We start from the raw sequence: 19,460 nt of genomic DNA, 5'->3' as shown, positions 1-19,460 counted from the left end.
TGTAATTGAAAACATATTGAATGAAAAATAAAAATATATAACAGTTTTTGAAGAATTTGTTAAAATGATTTTCGTATTAATAATCTCTAAAATTTAGTTATATTTAAATTTCAATCGAAATTAGTTTATCATAAAAATATGATTTTTTTTTATTCAAGATAGAATGTTCAATTAAATATTTATTTACTCGCAAAGATTATTTTTTGTTATTTTTATTAAAAAGTAATATTGTGAAATTTGAAATTATCCTTTGAATAACATAAAATGTTAACTTTATAATTTTATACTCAATTTCACATAGTTAAAAATATTCAAAAAAATGTTTTAATATTCTTTAAACATTCAATGAAAGTTTAATACCATGAGAGGAGGTTATTAGTAATAATTATGTTTTTAGAGGATGTGTTTTTCGTTCTTTACATATCAATAACATAACCAAAAAAAAAAAAAGTAGGGTGGTCTTTTTAAGATAGTGAAAGAACCTTCTTAGCATTAAGGAACAACTGACTTTAGGACACTTGCTTAATGTCTACTTTAATTTATAAACTCCCTTATATTACACTTCTTAGGACAATTTTAAACACCATTAAATGATTATTTGCTGTTGTGAAGCATATTAATACTTGTTATCCTTTTATTAGAGAATATATTAAAATAATTTAGTTACAACTAAAATTTTTTAGATCACTAAAACAAATTGCTTAATTTCCTACCAAAGTTTGTTTTTCATGGATAAAAATTTTTTTGGCATCATAAATTATGTTTAAGGTAGTTGTTGGAATGTAAATTTAATAAAAATTTCAATGTAAAGTAGTAGAAGTGACAAAAGAATGTGGTAGGTTTCATAATTATATAATGAAAGGTTAATAATACTTAAATAGGAGGATAATGATGGTAGGTAAATTAAAAATGTGTGTAAGTTCCGACCTACCTTTAATACTTATGCATCAAGGAACAAGTCTAAGAGAGAATAAAAATTAAAGTTTCTATAAAGAGTTTCTTATAAAGATCTTGAGACCTCAAAAAATTTGTCATCTATGACAAAATTTATTATAAGCAATTATAAAATTATTTCTAAATTTACTTTGTATTTTATTTTTTATCCATTGCAAGAATAACATCTATTTAAACCCCTATAATTTCACTAGTATAAGTATTTCCATTAACCAAATTCAACCACATTCACATAAATTACCATAAACAACTTGTCGTCATTAATTTAAATCTCTATCAAACTAAAAAAAATCACTACTAATAAATTAGGCTTTCACAACACTTTTTAGGACCTACTGTAGTGGTTTAAACACCTACTAATTTATTTATAGTGGTTTTGGAACCTCTATAAATTAGTTGTATTTACATTTGCTTGAAAGGCTTTAGTGACAGTTTTAACAGTGCTACTTTAAAAAGATTTTAACAACGCTTTTAGCAGGTGTTAAAACCACTGCTAAATGGTAGAGACAAGTAATTTACTACTTGCTCTTCGGCAACTAAGATGTATAGCTCTCATATATGAACCTACAAATATCACTGCTATTGAAATTACAACTCACGTCTATGTGTTGCATCCAAATATAAACAATATGTTGAGAATGAAACAAGAAAAAGAACGAAATGAAAAATGAAAAGGTAATGGAAATGAGCACTTTTTGTGTAGAATTCATTTAAAAAATTTATGAAATCAATACACCTATATAACTTTGGCAATCATTAAGCTTATGAGTGGATCAAGAGTTCATTTAATTAAAATCCTCAACATTTGACGAGTTTCTCATAAAATTAAGATCAACAAGAAACTCATGTGCTCTGTTTCTCTGCTCTAAACCAAGTGCATTAATTATTTGAATTTTTGCATACTGAGTTTCTGAGTTGTTGGTACTTCCAAATTGGAGGAAATCTATTTTATGAGGGCAATAAAATTTTAGTTATTCAATGATTAATATAACTCAAAATACTGCTTGGAGATTATAAAAAATGTACATCTCTAATGTGCTAGGCTTTTAAAAAAGTATATTTCGCGTAAAAAAATTGCAAAATAGCATGTAAGCAAATAAATTAAAATAATCAAAGGCTTTGTAGAACGCCATGGTCTTGGGCATCCATTACACTATGAGAGATGGGACCATGAGAAACTGTAGAGGTCGAAGTAAGATTAAATGTCGAGTTGGGTGGCTTCGGCATCAGTTCTGGCTGATTCGACATGGATGATCATCAAATGGGGATCTATGAAGATGACGTCACAAGAGAATGAGTCTGCTAAGGAACAAAAGGAGAAGATGGATAGGTTTATGAGTGACCCTACCTTAGGTGGCAATTTGCAACTGCTGCTAAAAAATATTAGGAAAACTTCAACATTTTGACAGTGAATTTCGCAGCGGTTTAAATCGATGTCTATATATAATTTTTTTATAAAAGTTGCCCCAAATGAAACATAAATCTTCTTAAAATTGATTAATTTTGAATTTATAATAATTACTGCTTCATACATTAATTAATCTTAATTTGAATTATTATTTTTGCAAATTTTTATGCTTTATATCAAATCGTGGGATATACATTCAAGTACATTTATTACTAATAAACAAAATTTTGCTTTTAAGAGTTCTATTGATATTACATTTATTAATAAGTTGAGGCCCAAAAGGGCATTTGATTTGAGTTTTTGGCTTATTATTTTCCAATTATCATTATTGACACTATATCCTTTGTAGTAGCTTAATATTTTGCAAATATTTTATGTGAAATGGCATTTGAATAAATTGAAAAACTTAAGATATAGAGAACTCTTACTTAAGATATAGCCCGTTGTTCGCTCGCAACGTCTATTTTGCTCCCGGAGGCGATTTCTGGGCAACTTAGGGTTTCTCCCATTCGTGCGTGATTCTGACTCTCCTGGCTGGTCTTGCTTGCTGGTTTCGGTTTGGTCTCCTTCCCTTGCTATTTCATCTGTATAGGGTTTGGTTTTGGTGGTTTTTGCAGTTTGTTTTTGACGACCCCGTCGTCATCTAACCCTATTTCTTCGTCTTTTGATGGCAAATCTCGCTCCTTTCAAGATGTTCTTGCTGGATCTTCTTCTACTAATCCTAAACGGTCTTTTGTGCAATCTTCTTTTAAAGGTTGTCATGCTCTTCTTTTGAGGACTCGGTTGTTGACCTGTTAGCTGCTCCGTATGCTTTAACTTTAGTTGGGAAATTTGTCTTGCGTAGGCCGAATCTGGATGTTATCCGGAAATTTTTTGTTAGTCTTAAGCTTTCGGGCTCTTTTCATGTGGGTTTATTGGATCATAGGCATGTTGCGATCCAGTTAGCTAATAATCTTGATTATAGCCGAATTTTTGTGAGGCGTTCTTACTATATTCAGGCTTGTCAAATGCGTCTTTTAAAATCGACTCCGGATTTTGATTTGCGCAAAGAATCACCGATAGCACCAGTTTGGATTTCCTTTCCTAACTTATGCTTGCATTTTTTTAATCATCAAATCTTGTTTGGTTTAGCTTCTATATTCAGTCGCCCCTTACAGACGGACCAAGCCACTACTTCTATCTCACGTCCTTCTGTGGCTAGGGTCTTGGATGAGCTAGATGTTTCTAAGAAACATCCGACTGAAATTTGGATTTGTTCGAAAATGAAAGGTTATTTCTAGAAAGTTGAGTTTGAAAACTTACCAATTTTTTGTTCTTTTTGTAAGATGCATGGCCACGGAGTGAATCAATGTTTCCAGAAAAATCCTCATTTGCGTGCTGAGAAAAATAGTTTGAAAAATTCATCTGATTCTGATCCTTTGGGTAACACTTTTCCTAATATCGATGTGAACAATGTGGACCAACCGCAGAATATTTTAAATGAGGATTTTATGTTTGTTAATCCTCCCTCAGAGGAAGTTTTTTCTGCTGATCTTCCACCTTTAAACTTACATAATGTTGTTTCTACTAAATGTTATGATAATCTTGCTATAGTTGTGCATCATGTGGATCATTCAAATTCTGATGTTTTAAAACTTATGCATAATGCTAATTTGAAAGTTGAACAGCCTAATGATTAGGTTACGGAAATGGTTGCAAATGATGATTTACAATTGCTTGCCAGCAATTAGGAGGTTACTTCTCCTGGCCATGAGGAGGGAGAAATTTTTGCGTTGGCTCATAATCCTGCATCTGTCTCTATCAGTTCGGTTGGGGAAGGAATAATTATGAATCTGGGGATGAAGATGGTAGGTATATGGTTGATGATGAACCACATCTTCGTGATGTTGGTAAGGCTTTATCTTCTTCTAATTATCATAGTTATTATATCTCTAACATTGATGAAATCATGACTGCCTCTAAGTGTTTTGCTTCTGATGATATTGATACTAGTTACATTAAAGTACAGAATAAAAAGGGTCGAAAACCCAAGCATGTAACAATACAACCTCCTAGAAACACGCCTAGGAATACTCGTTCAAATGCTTCTCATTAATAGGTTTTTTATTTTTAGTACTATTATTTGGAATGTTAGGGGCATTGGTTGCCTCTCATCTAAGATTCGTGTTAAAAATTTGTGTCGTATTCATAATATCTCTATGTTGGTTTTGCTTGAACCTCTTATTACAGCTTCTAGGCTTGTGAGTACCTCTATGTTTCTTGGTTTTAATAATGCTATCTCTAATACTTCGAATAAAATTTGGGTACTTTGGAAATTGCCGATTAAAGTAGAAGTGGTTGGTGATTTCAATTAGGTGCTTCATTGTAGGATTGAAGCATTTAATTTTCAGTGCTTTGCTTCTTTTATTTATGCTGCTTCTTCTCTTTATATTAGAAAGCAATTATGGGAGCAACTTATAGATTTTAATAGTATTTGTTTTTTACCTTGGATGGTGGGTAGTGATTTCAATACCATTACTTCTTCTTCTAAGAGATCTGGTGACTCTTCTCCCTCTCACCGCTTGATGGCTGATTTCAATAACATGATTTTTTCTTGCAACTTGATTAATATTGGGTATACTGGCAATAATTTTACTTGGAATAGGGGGAACCTTTGGCAAAGGCTTGATTGTGTCCTTTTCAATGACTCTTGGATTAATACTTTTGATTCTACTAATATGATGCACTTGAGTAGAACTTTGTCGGATCATTCCCCTTCACTGTTGAATGTTAATAATCATCATATCAATATTTCATCCCATTTTAGATTTCAGAATTTGTGGCTTCTTAACAATTCCTTCTTTGGGTTGTAAGGGAGAATTGGACGGCTCCCTTCTTTCCTGACAACTCTTCTGTTGGTATGAAAAGGTTATGGTTTAAACTTAAGAGATTGAAATTTGTTCTCAATTGGTGGAATCGTAATTCTTTTAAAAATATTTTTTCCAACATTTCGTAAGCTGAGCAAGTTGTTGTTTTTAATGAGAATGCTTATCAAGTTGACCCCTCTGATGTGAATATGTCTTTGCTTAGTCAATCTAAACTTGATCTTCCTAATTTTCAAGCTCAGGAAGAGGCTTTTTGGAAACATAAAAGCTGCGGACAAACACTTGCTTGAGGGTGATTGTAATACTAGGTATTTCCATGCTTTAACTAAGAGGAAAAGGGCTAAAAATAGCATTACGAATATTCAAAGAACTGATGGCTCCTTTTCTAATGATACTATTGAGATTGAAAATCTTGTTGTGAGTCATTTCAAGAACCATTTTAATAAAGTTTTTAACCCTATTCAAGCTTTGGATCATTATTTTATTCCTAGCTTTATTTCACATGATGACAATACCCTCCTCTCCTCATCTCCATCTTTTGATGAGGTTAAAAATATGGTTTTTTGATATGAATAGCGATTCTATTGCCGGCCCGGATGGTTATACGACCCTTTTTTCCAAAAATGTTGTCATATTATTTGTGATGATATTTTTAAAGTTGTTATCGATTTCTTTGAGGGTAACCCTGTTCCTAAATTTTTTATGTGCACTTATCTTGTTCTTATCCCTAAGTGTCCTGCTACGCAATCATGGAATGACTTTAGGCCTATAAGTCTTTTGCACCTTTTTCAACAAATTGATGTGTAAAATTATGTCGAATCATTTATCTTCTGTGTTACCTAAAATTATTTCTTCCTCTCAAATGGGTTTTGTTAAGGGTAGGGCTATTACGGATAATATCTTGTTGGCGCAAGAATTTTCTCATGATTTACATGTTGAAGTAAGGGGTGGTAATATGATTTTGAAACTTGAAATTGCCAAGGATTATGACAATATCTATTGGAGTTTCATTTATTTTACGTTGGAGCGTTTTGGTTTTAATTCTACTTTTATTTCTCTTATCAAAAATTGTATTTTTTTTTTTTTGAAAGAAATGCACTACAAATGCATTAAAGAGGAAACAAGTAATTACAATTAGCAAGAGGATCACATTCTTCCTTGATTAAACTAGACAACAAGGAAGGAACGAGATCAAAAGTAAAACTATCAAAAAAGAAATTCTTCTCCAATGCTAAAGTAGCACAACAATTAGCTACCTTATTACATCTTCTATTAGCATGGAGAAAAACCACTTTATTAAAATCAATTCTTCCATGAATGGTAAACTATATTACAATAAATCTGAGCAATTCCAGATTTTTCCTGTGCAATGCTTTTTAATCCCTGTAAACAGCTGTCAAGCGAATTGTAAACCGGGATAGGAATGCCCCATTCAACCATTTTTGCTATAACCTCAGTCATATGCTTGCAATGCACCATGATATGTTCATAAGATTCACATTCATTGCAACCTCTCGGACATGAATCATCAGATGCAATATTTCGGTTCTTCAAAAAAAGATTAGTTGGAATGGCTGCCTTCCACAATCTCCACCAGAAAACTTCTACTTTCTTCTTAAGCTTCAATTTCTGTAGCCAAGGAAAAAAATCCATATCTTCCATATTAAATCTGTTAATGAGAATTTGTTCATATACCAAAGCTGAGACCGTCTTGCCTGAACATTTCTTCATCAATTCCAAATGGTCTTCACCTTCAAAAACAATATGAACTTGGCTAATCAAGTGGACCAGATCAGGGTGAAAAAAATTCTGTAACTTCTTGTAGTCCCATAATCCGTTACTAAGAATAAACTGCTGTACATATACTCCATCCAAAGCATTGCAATCGATGAATGTAGGCCACCTGTTGAGACATCTATCTAGAATCCATGTATCATTTAGAACATTAACCTTATCACCCTTCCCTATACTCCAACGAACGGCCATCTTCAAGCATTTACCACCATCAACTAGAATTTTCCAAGCAGTTGAATTGATTTTTCTATGAACTCCATTCATTACATCATTGCCATATCTTGCTGCCATAACACGATGCAACAGGGACTGTGGTTTCTGGATAAAGTTCCAAGCCAATTTGGAACGGAGTGCACCGATTCTGTCCAGTGGGGAATGTACTCCCAGTCCTCCATAACATCTTGGTTTACAGATTTCTTTCCACGCCACATAGTGCATACCTTTACTTTCATCTTTTTTATGCCAAAGAAAACTTCTACAAAGTTTCTCTAACTCAAATAAAAGCCTCTTGGGTACTATAGAATGAGTTACTAAAAAAATAGGCATAGATAACAAGGAGCTGTCTATGAGAACCAACTTCCCACCTAAGGATAGGGACTTCTTACTCCAAGCATTGAGCTTGTCCGTCACATTGCACAAAATGTCTTGAAAATCAGCAATTTTAACTCTATTAAGAGTTATCTTGATCCCCAAATACTTCATAGCTTTAACCATGGTTTTTCAAGTCTTCTCATGGGATTAGGCAAGGTGACCCTATCTCTCCTGCCTTGTTTATCATCTCGGCTGAATTTCTATCTAGAGGTATTTATAACTTATTTTACCTTAATCCTACTCTCTATTATCAGACTATGGGAGGCTTTCAATTATCCCATCTTTGCTTTGCTGATGATTTTATTGTCTTTTCTAATGCTTCTATTAATAAAGTTAAGAAACTTATGTCCTTTTTCAATATTTTTGAATTAGTTAGTGGTCTCTCCTTTAGTAAAAATAAATGCACTTTTATTACCTCTAAAAACATTCCTAATGATCGTATTCATGCTATTAAAGATGCTACTGGTTTTACTCACACTAATATGCCTATAAAGTATCTTGGTGTCCCCTTGTTTAAAGTTAGAAAACATTATTTTCTTTTTGATGGTCTGATTGACTCTGTGCACAACAAATTATTATCTTGGGATTCTAATTTCTTGAGCTTTGGTGGTTTTATCACTTTAATTAAAAGCATCCTTTGTGCTTTACCTGTCTATATTTTTCAAACTTTACTTCCTACGCAATCTGTTTGTGATAGGATCCATAAGATTATTAGTAAGTTTTTTTGGAAGGGTTCTAATTCTACTTCTAAAATTATGTGGTCTTCTTGGGAAAAAGCTTGTGGTGTGTTGGAAGAAGGTGGTATTGGTTGCAAATCCTTATCTAACATGGCTAAGGCATTTTGTTTTAAACTGTGGTTTAATTTTTGTTCTAAAGAGAATCTTTGGGCTCAGTTTATGCATGCTAAATATTGTGGGGATCTTCACCCCACTACTTTGTCGATTAAGCCCGGGGATTAAAAAATTTGGAGACGGCTATGTAAGCTTAAATGGGAGATGAATTCCATTATTTTCTAGGGGCTTAGAAATGGGAACATCTTTTTTTGGCAGGATAAATGGCTTGGTATGGATTCTACTGAGTTATTACTTAATACCTCTTAAGTTGACTCTCTTAAAGTTAATTTCTTTTTTAAAGACAATGGGTGGGATGTGGACAAGCTTTCGGAATTTGTTCTTAGTTGCATTATTAACAGGATTCTTACTTTAAGTTTTAATATTAATTCTAAAGATGTGATTATGTGTGATTGCTCTAATGATGGGGCTTTCCATATTAAGCATGTGTGGTTTTCTTTTAGAAGTAAAAGGTTTATTGATAAGATCTTTTCTAACATTTGGCACAAGAACATCCCTAAAACTATTTCTATCTTTATGTGGAGATTTCTTCATAAATTTCTTCCTTCCATTGATAATCTTATGAAAAAAGGTTTTTCTTTTGCTTCGAAATGCCAATGTTGTTTCCATTCTGAAACCTTGCATCATATTTTCATCTCGGGTCCTGTGGCTGTTAAGACGTGGGTTTTCTATGATGACCTATTCCATTTAAACATTTTTATACTCATTTGTCTCTTAAGGTCTTTTTGAAGGCTTGGTTTATTGAGGGAGAAGGCAACATTCGGAATACTATCCCGTCTCTGGTCTTATGGTATATTTGGCTGGAAAGAAATAATGCTTTGTTTAATGGGGTTAAGATGAACCACCTTAATATTATTCATAAGGTTAAAGATAAATTGTTAGCTATGGTGGCTGTTAATTTGATTTTTGTTAAGAATTTTACGAACTATTCTCACCTGGTTTCTTTCTTTGGGTTGACTAAGCCGGGTAATCCTGCTGCTATTAAGGCCATTCCCTGGATTAAGCCTATGCCTAATCATTTTAAACTTAATGTCCATGGGTGATTTGCTGATAAAACTGGTGGTTGTGGTTTGATCAGGGATTCTAATGGTAGTTTGGTGCTTGCTTTTGCGGGTCCTATTATGAATGGCAATATGGAGTATGCTCTGTGTATGGCTATTCTTTATGGCTTCCAATTGTGCATTCCTCTTAATGTTACTACCTTAATTATTGAGGTCAATTCGGATATTAATATCTCCTATTTACAGATTTTGGAGGAAAGAGGCTATAACCCGAGCATATTTTATGTTGTTAGGGATATTAAAAAGCTTCAGATCTTCATTAATTCATCTTTTAATGTAATTGATAAACCTGCTAATGCTGCAGCTATTTGGCTTGCTAACTTTGGCTATAACCTGGATGGGTTCACATATTATGGTATTCCTTCTATCCCTGCTCATTTTAAAGGTTTGTTACATCTTGATCAGCTGGGAATTCCTTATGTTTCTAGGTAATTTGTTGCTTTATTATTTGCTTGATTTAGTCTTCTGGTTTTTTTCTGCTGTGGCTGTTTCTCTCTGGATTCCCTATTGGGGATTGTCCCTAGCCTTGATTGATTCTAGGTTTGGTGCCTACCTTTTTTGTTTCTGGTTGGGCATTTTGCATCTGTGGGTTTTGGTGCCTGTTTTTCTGAAGGTTCCGTTGCTGGTTTGTAAGTTGCCTCTCTAGTTGGGTTTGCTGCCATTGGTTCTAGGCTGCAGGTGTTCTGGTGGTGTGCTTCGTGCTTGGTTTCCTTTGTGTATTTTTGGGTTTTTTTTGTTTTGGATCAGTGCTACTGTGACTCCTGTTATTGTTTGTTTTGCCTTTCAGATTATGTTGACCTCTACTGCATTCCTTGGCTTCTCTGGTGATACGTGCTTCCACTGTCTCTATTTTGCTTCATGTTTGGTCAGCAAGCTGTTGATCAATATCTTTAAATCTTATATTGTTGAAACTTTAATCACTTATATTACCTTTTATTCTGAGAACTGTTGCTATATGGCTACTATTATTCTATGTTTTTGGCCTTCCATTTGCATTATTAGATGTGATACTAATACTATTTCTGTTTGTAGTTGTTTTTCTTTTGTCTCTTCTTTTTTGTAGAGGATACAGATCCTCAACAATTTCGGCAGAAAGAAGGTGCATAAAGAATATTTAATGGTCTTTCTTTTTTGGATGCTGGTCTTTAGCATTTTTAGCACATTCTTAGGGTCCTTGTACTTTTTTGATAGTGGAAACTATTAGCTCGTAGGTTTTCTTTTCATTTATTTTGTAGCTCTTTTGAGCAGTAGTGAGCTGACGGTTTCCTTTAAGGACTCTATAACCCGTTTTTTATATTAACGCGTAGGCCCCTTCGTGGGTTTTAACCAAAAAAAAATTGAAAAACTTTTATCAAATTAAATATTGATTAATGGATAATTTATGTTATTTAAAAAAAAATCAATTAATATGCTTGCCTATAATGCTTTTATTTTTGCTTGATTAGGTTTTTAGTTTAATTATATTTTCATTTTTAATTAAAACTTTTAGAAAATGAAGACTTGTAATTTTAGTATAATGGATTTTCTTTTATTTATTTTCTTTTGTTTGAATTTGCATTATCTGATGCTCTATTTATAAAAAAATTTTCAGAACCTTATTTATTTGAATTCAGCTATGGCTTCATTTGGGACATCTTTCTTATTACTTTCTAAAGTAGCTTTCCAGCACAATATTTAGAAAAAAAAAGTGTATGAGAATCTTCCTTAGAAATCACTAAGAAAGCTGTCCAAATAAGGCGTAAAACTCCAATCTCATATCTTCCATTTTTCAAGTAACTGAGAAAAAACTATTTGTTAAGAAGTTTTTGTGAAATTTTTGATGGAATTAAACTAAAGAAAAATAAACAGACAATTAGTGATTAACTTTCGTAAACATGAAATCCTTTGCACTTCTCCAAACGTAGATATTGGTTTTCTTATTTCTCATTCTTTAATCAATCTTTATGATCTTATTTCACTTTTCATTTTTAAAAACCAGCCTAACAGCTTAATCACTTATTATTATTATTATTATTATTGTAACAATGGAAAAACTTTTGTAAAAGGTTTATGCAACATTAAGTGATGTGAAATCCTTTTGCTAGTGGTCAAAAAACTATTGCAGAAAATCCTTATATCATATTACAAAGTCAACATTTTTTAATAGTTTCAAAACGACTGGAAAATAATTTCACTGTTTGATACTATTGTGAATGTTCCAAAAGCATTGTTGAAGTCATTTTTTGTTATTTGCAAAGTTAATAGTTATGTAAATGTTCCTAAAACCAATTGCAAATGCATCCTCAATGATGATTTCAATCCATAAATTAGTAGTAAATATTGGAACTATTAGTTCAGACATGAAAGGTCTATATTACATGGATAGAAATTATGTGAAACCCAATTAGAAGATAAGCAAAAATATCATAGTATCAAAGAACATAAATAAAATAGAACTTCAGTCATAAGTTATTTCATTTTACATGCCTAGCCCTATAAGAAGTATAAAATATGAGTTAAACATTTATTTTATCATATTTAGCCAACCAATCTATGTTTATTCTAAATACTTACCTTTATCAACAGGGGATTGCATTCCCTTTTTTTTTGCTATCATTTTCAACCAATTAATAGTTTTTTGTTGACATTAAATGATCTTATTATGTTCTTCAAACTTCTAATGTATAACTTTCAAACTATATTCATGTTCAACATGTCTTTTGGATGACTCATTTGATTGAACAAATTTAATTTTTTTTATATCAGCTTTGGCCTATAACCAAGGCCTCTTAATTGCTTTAATGCTCATATTTCTCTTTACTCCTTAGTCAAGTTGTGGTTTATAGGTACTAAAGGGCACATTCGCAACATTATTCCTTCTCTCGTTCATTCATTTCTTTGATTGGATAGAAATAACTCTGTTTTTAATGGAGTGAAAATGAACCATGTTAATGTTATTCAAAGGGTTAAGGATAAAATTCTAGCTTTGGTGGCCGTTAATTTGATAACAATTAAGAGTTTTAAGAATTGTTATAATGCTAGCATTTTGTTATGGATCACTTGGGATCGTTTTCCCACTGCTATTAATGTTGTTTATTGGTGTAAACCTCTGCCTAATTGCTTTAAATTAAACGTTGATGATGTTAATTCTAATGTTGTGAATGGGTGCGGTGTCCTTATAAGGGATTCTTTTGACAATCTTTTGGTTGCCTTTGCGGGTTCAAGTTAACAAGGTAATGCTCAAACCAATATTTTAAAGGCTATTATTTATGGTGTGCAATTTTGCCTTCCTCTTAACTTAATGAACTTGTACATTGAAGTTAACTCTGGCATCAATATTTCTCCTTTGCAAGATGTGGAGGAAGTGGGATGCTCTCCTAATGACTTTTATCTTGTTAGGGAAATTAAAAAGCTTTTGTTGAATTCCAATTTTCATCTTTCCCAGGTTAGTAGGATGGGTAACTCTTGTGCTTCTTGGCTTGCTACTTGGGGAGGTAATTTGAATTGTTTTAATGATTTCATTTCGACTACAATTCCCAGTTATCTTAAAGGCTTATTGTATCTGGATGAAAGAGGTACCCCTTATGTTAGCTATTAGTTCTGCCGACTGGTGGGTTTTCGGCTATTTCTTTGGTCCTTTGGGAGTAGTGGTCTTGGTTTTACTGTGTGGACTCTTTATTATGTTTTGTTTATTGGTATCATTTGCTGGATAGTTATTCTATTTTTCTGTTGGTTGTGCCAATCCTTATTATGCTGAATTTGTATTTGTTCTGTCATTTTTTACATGGTGGGAATAGCAGCTCTTGTTATTTTCTTATTTGGGATTTAGATAATTGTAATTTTCGGTATTTTCCTTGTTTAGCTATTGTCATTGAGTTTTTGGATTGGAGCTATGATTTTGTGGGTTTTTCTGCTGAAGCTAAGTCCTATTGCTGCTCTCCTATCGGGGCTGGGGGTACTGAGTGGGATGTGGGTGGGAGGACGTCTATTAATGAGGGATGTTCCAGATGTTGCCTCTCTTATTACTCTGATCGGAATTCTTCTCCTTTGCTTAAGTTATATGAACTGCTTTTTTCTTTTTTGCTGGGCTGTTGATGAGTGTTATTTCGTTCAGTTTTGTTGTGATTTGTGGTGAACGTTCTAGCTTGTCTGGATGCGGTGCTCTACTCCGCTGTTCTGTGTAGGGACTAATGGCAGCTTGTCTTTTGCTATTTCTATTTGGAGGGATAGCTGGAGCTTGTTTTCTGTGGTTAAATAGGCTTGCCCCCCTTGTAGGATTGAGTGGCTTGTGGACTTTATTAATGAAGCTAGATTCTATGTGAATATTCTGAGCTCTAATAATCTGAATCTTATAACCAGCTTAACATGGAAAATTTTGATCTTTTGGCTCTTATCTTTTTAATTTATCTTTATTATTATCCTTTTGTTTCTAATATTATTGGTTTATGTAGCTCGTCTCTTTGTAGATTTAAAATTTTGAAGGTGAGGCTGTATTTCAAGGCTTCTCAGACTTTTGTCAGATGGAAGGGGCTTAACTTTAATCATTTTTTTCGTCTTTTTTGGATGCTTGCCTACAACATCAGTAGCATGTTACTTGGTATTCTTGTATGTTTTGGTAATGGAGAAAATTGGCTCTTAGGTTTTATTTTGATTTGTTTTGTGCTCTATCGAGCATAACGAGCTGATTTTCTCCCTAAGGTCTTGGTAACATGCTTTTAATTTGAACGCGTAGGCCCCTTTGTGGGTTTTAAAAAAAAAAATTCCACTAACATATAATGATGTTTCCCATAGAGCTTTAGGAAGAATGATTTACTCAACAACTGTTCCGCCCTCTTTAATAATTTTATAGTATATTTCCATTATAATTTCCCTTACGTTTTAAATAAAATTAACACCAAAATAGTGACACAATTCTAATAATAATATTCTAATAAATTTAATTTAAACTAACGTATTTTTCCTCACAATTTTTAAAGACTACTTTCTTTCTCTATTTGTAAACACTTCATTGTATAATTCTATTTGGCTTAATTTTTACACTATAACAAAAAATGCCTTACAAAGTTAATAGTTATGTAACTTAAATAATTAAAATTTTATAAATACCTGCTCATTTTTATGTTCTACGAAGGATCTTATGCCCATTAGACGAACAAACTTTAACATTGAACTAAGAGTTTGATTCTAATTTTTTTTACTGAAAAGATATTTCAACATAATCTAACAAGAAGAAAAACAATTTGAATCAAAACTTAATCTTAATATGCTTGAAGATAAAACATTTGAAATATGTACTTCTTTCACATTTGTAATCATATTATTAATACTCATTTGTATTTTTTTTCTTTTTTCTTTTTTTGAGAAAATGCATAAATTGCATTAGAATAAAAAGTAGATAGCCTAATACAGACTAGTAAAAAGAACTAAATGGTCCTTTTTTTAACAATAAAACGGACCTTATTAAAATGTAATTTGTTAATTTGAACTTATTGTAATTGTAATGAAATCCACTAACTTAAAAAAAAAAAAGATTTTCTAGAGAGAGAACGTCTGGTTTTTTTCTAGAGAGAGAATTCAAATTTTGTTCTCCCCCGCTTCTTGCTCGCGGCTGAGAGCGTCGCCGCCGGGAGTTCATCGGTGTTTCGTGCCGATGAAATGGAGGTCCAGCGGCACTCTGCTAGTCTTCGCAGTGGTAGCAAAGGAAGGATCGGTGTGGTAATCAAAGAGGGGGGGCGAATTTGCAGATTCGTCCGGCCTTGGTTGAAGGTAAAGGTAAGAATATCTTGAAAGATAGCTCTGATGTTCAGTATAATCCAATTGCTTTTGGGAATGTTGGTACAACAAACTCGGATTTTCTTGGTCCTTTGGAGACGGATGAACCGATTTTGAAGGTTAAAGGATTTTCTAGCTCGATCAGAGATAGTCAAGTCCCTATTGACATTGCAGATGAAGAAAATTTGAAAAATCATGAGGGTAATGGAGAAAGGAATGCAGGTGGAAAAGATGAATTAATTAAAGAAACTTTGGAGAACAGATTACTGGAAGACAATGAACAAAGTAACAACAGTAGGATTGAAGGAGCCTGGACGAAACCGAAGCATATCAAGATTATGTTTGATTTAGAAAAAGTTGAATTATCTGAGGATGGAATCGCTGTTAAGCTAAATCCGGTGCAGGAATCTAAGAATTCTGATGTTCTGAAGCACTCTATTGATATCAAGGTTCTTGGTAACAATATACCATTCTCTGTATGTAGCGTGGAACTGAGAAGACAATGGAAAAAGTTTGGTGGATTCCATATGACTACAATTGGCATGAATTGGATTCTTTGCTCTTTCCAAAACAATGAAGTGGTAGAAGAGATTTTAAATGGAGGACCATGGTATGTCAATGGAAGCATTGTTGGTATGGATAGGTGGTCTCCGGCTTTTGATCCTTACTCTTTCAAAGGAATTTCTGCTCCTATTTGGATCAGATTCCCTTGTCTTCCACTGTACTGCTGGGATGAAGACAATTTGTCAAGGATTGCCTCTCTTTTTGGTACGCCAATGTACTTGGACGGGAATACTTTTAGATGGGGGAAGCGAGAATTTGCCCGAATTTGCGTAAAGATCGATCTGGAGAAGAAACTGCCAAATGGAGTATGGATAGAAGGAACAACGGGTAGATTTTTTCAGCGTGTTGAATATGAGAAAATCCATTCTATTTGTTATCAATGTGGTTGTGTGGGACATGATGTAAAGGAATGCCCACTTAAGGTTGTTCACGAGATCAAAAATCAGGTGGAGAAGAAAACAGAGAATACTGAAGATATGTTTCAAAAAGCAGAGAATGAGAATATAGAAGTGATAAATAAATCAGAATATGGTCCATGGATACATGTCCATTTCAAAAACAGGAAATTTATCAAAGGAGTAGATGGTAAAGCTAAGGAAGACAATAACAGAAGAAAACCTGAAAACATAGGAGGTGCGGATTGCTTGAATAACATCCAGCATCAGGACATAAATGATAAGGCGAATTCAGATAGAATGGAGAAGATTGTGGATAATGGACATCAAAAATAGAGATAAATAATACTAATCACAAGAATGCAGATATCATTATTAATAACTAGTTTGACGTGCTGAACGATGAAGATCAAATGGAAATGATGGGATTTCCAAATGCCAAATGTGATTCACAAATCAAGGACCTGAATTCTAGTTCTTTAGATATGCGGATGAAAATTACAACAGCTTGTTCGAATGGGCCTTATAAAACTAAACTTGCAAAGGAATTAAAATCCTTAGGTCCGATGGATTCAGATATGAAGAAGAAAAATAGAGATGGAAGATTGAGTTGCAGAAGTGGGGTAGACCCCCCTAAAATTTAATGTATTCGTTAGTTTTTTGGAATTGCAGAGGGGCTAGGAAAAAAGAGGCCGCTCTGTATTTGAAAGAGATGGTTAGAGATCAAGACATAGTTTTCATTCGGCTCATGGAAACGAAGGTGAGTTGTATGGAAAGGAAGGATATAGATTGTTTCATAGGAAAAGATTGGGAATTTTTCCATTTCCCGGCTGAAGGTATTTCAGGCGGTTTACTTGTGCTTTGGAACATGAAGATTGTAAATTTTACAGTTAATGATTCATCTCCCCAAATGATTGTTGGTGATCTTTCTATTCCTAATTTGGGAATTTGGAAAGTTGTAACGGTTTATGGAAGTAGATGCTGTAAAGACAGAGAATCTCTATGGAGTCATCTTGGGAATCATATGGATGATTCTATCCCATCTATCATTGGTGGGGATTTCAATTATATATTGAACAAAGAAGAAAAGAGAGGAGGTAAGATATTTCTTTTCTCCAAGGGACCAAAAGATATGAAGATGTTTATGACAAACTATAACTTTCATGATGAGGGTTTTGTTGGACCAAGATTCACTTGGTGCAATAACAAAGATGGTGCTTCTAGAATTTGGGAGAGGCTTGATAGATGTATTGTGAATACGGCTGCCCTTCAAAAGCTTCCTACTGCTGTGATAAATCACCTCGCAAGAGTGGCCTCGGATCACATCCCTATTGCTTTCAAAATGGATGATAAGGTTCATAGCAAACCTAAAATCATTAGATTTGAGGACACTTGGAGATCTTATCCTGCAGCTAAAAGTATCGTGTATCATACTTGGAAGAAAAATGATTATGGTGATGAAGGAATGGTGCTTCAAAGGATTATTTCTAGAACGTTGAAAGCCTTGTTCTATTGGAGTAAAAACAAGTGTAAAAACTTGAATTTACTTAAAAATGATCTTAAAAAGGAGATTTTGGATCTTCAGCATAAAGAAGCTATGGGAATTGATTGGTCTGATCAAGATCTTATTATACTTAGGAGAAAAATTCATGCTCTTAATGTTACTTTGAAGAGACTATCAACTTGGTGGAACCAACGAGCAAAAGCGAGATGGCAAGAGGAAGGAGACGAAAATTCAAGAATGTTCCACAGTTTTGCTACTTCAAGAAGAAATAGTAATAGAGTTAATCAAATCAAAGATATTCATAATAAGCTTCAAGTAGATGATGATGAAATTGAGAAGGTCATCATTGACTATTTTGAATCTAAGTGGCAATCCAGAAACAGTAAGCTTGTAGGTTGGCCCGAAATCAGTGAAAATCAAAAGCTGTCAGCAGATGATATTGAAGATATTAGTGCAGAATTCTCGGTCAATGAACTTCAGCACTCGGTTTTTCAAAAAGGGAACAATAAATCTCCAGGTATGGATGGTCTCACATCTTCTTTTTACAAATGCTATTGGGAAATCGTTTGGAAAGAGCTTTGGAATTCCATTAACCATTTTCTGATTTCTGGACACATGAGGGAGGATTGGAAAGACACTTTAATTGTATTGATTGCTAAGGTGAAGAACCCTTTACTTCCTTCCAACTATAGGCTAATTAGTCTCTGTCAGACTAATTACAAGGTTGCAGCTACTATGATAGTTAACAGGCTGAAGAAAATAATTCCCAAGCTGATTACTGAAGAACAAGTAGCCTTCATCCCAGGTAGATCTATCTCGGAACATTGCCTTCTTCCTCAAGAGATCTTCCACAAATTCAAAATTTCTAAGCACAGAAAGGATTAATGGCACTGAAATTGGATATGGAGCAGGCTTATGACAACATGGGATGGCCAGCTCTTAAGCAAATTCTTTGTTGGTATGGCTTCCCCTCTATTTATTCTTCTCTTATTTTGGAATGTGTGGTGAATGTAAGATTTTCCATTATTATTAATGGAAAATATTCAAAGTGGATGAAAGCTTGTAGCGGTTTTAGACAAGGATGCCCAGTCTCTCCTTATTTGTATATCATGTGCTCTCAATTGTTATCCAACTCCTTAAGGAAAAAGGAAGGTGATATTGGTATTCAAATCTCTCCAAGAGGTCCGAGAATTTCCCACCTCATGTATGCAGATGATGTTCTTATCTTCTCCCAAGCTTCAAAATGGTTAGCTAAGAATCTTAAGAAGATTGTTGAAGAGTTTTGCAAATGGACAGGGCAAAGTGTCAACATCAATAAATCACAAATTATTTTTGGTAAGAATGTTAACCGCCAAGTGAAGAATAAGCTTACCAAAGTTTTTGGTTTCAAAGTGGTTAAGGAATTACACTACTTTGGGATTAAAATTTCTCTTACTAAATTGAAGGCGGCAGATTTTCAAGACCTTCTAGTCAATGCTATGGAAAGACTTAATGTTTGGGGTAAGAAGTCTATTTCTTTGGGAGGTAAAATAACTCTCATCAAAAGCTCATACTTAACTATGGCAAATTTCTTAATTACACATACTTTGATTCCAAAAAGTGTGTTGTATAATTTGGAGAAATGTTGTAGAAGCTTCATTTGAGATAAAAAAGATGGAGGTCATAGTATTCATTATGTGGCTTGGGAGTGTTGCAACCCATGACCCCGAGTTTGAGATTTTGA

At 33.5% G+C, this 19,460-nt stretch overlaps 1 protein-coding gene across 1 annotated transcript in view; it reads left to right on the top strand.

Moving 5' to 3' along the window:
- The first annotated feature begins 18,621 nt into the window (after nucleotides 1-18,621).
- The window catches only part of LOC114580329, a 13,168-nt gene continuing 12,329 nt past the window's right edge, over nucleotides 18,622-19,460 (top strand). Inside the window, exon 1 of the mRNA XM_028697510.1 lies at nucleotides 18,622-19,261. Coding sequence (XP_028553343.1) covers nucleotides 18,622-19,261 — 640 coding nt within the window. The remainder of the gene's footprint in view (nucleotides 19,262-19,460) is intronic.

The sequence above is a fragment of the Dendrobium catenatum genome, unplaced genomic scaffold (assembly GCF_001605985.2).
Source record: "Dendrobium catenatum unplaced genomic scaffold, ASM160598v2 fragScaff_scaffold_949, whole genome shotgun sequence".
Classification (NCBI taxonomy): Eukaryota; Viridiplantae; Streptophyta; class Magnoliopsida; order Asparagales; family Orchidaceae; genus Dendrobium; species Dendrobium catenatum.
This window is presented reverse-complemented; position numbering and strand designations above follow the sequence as displayed.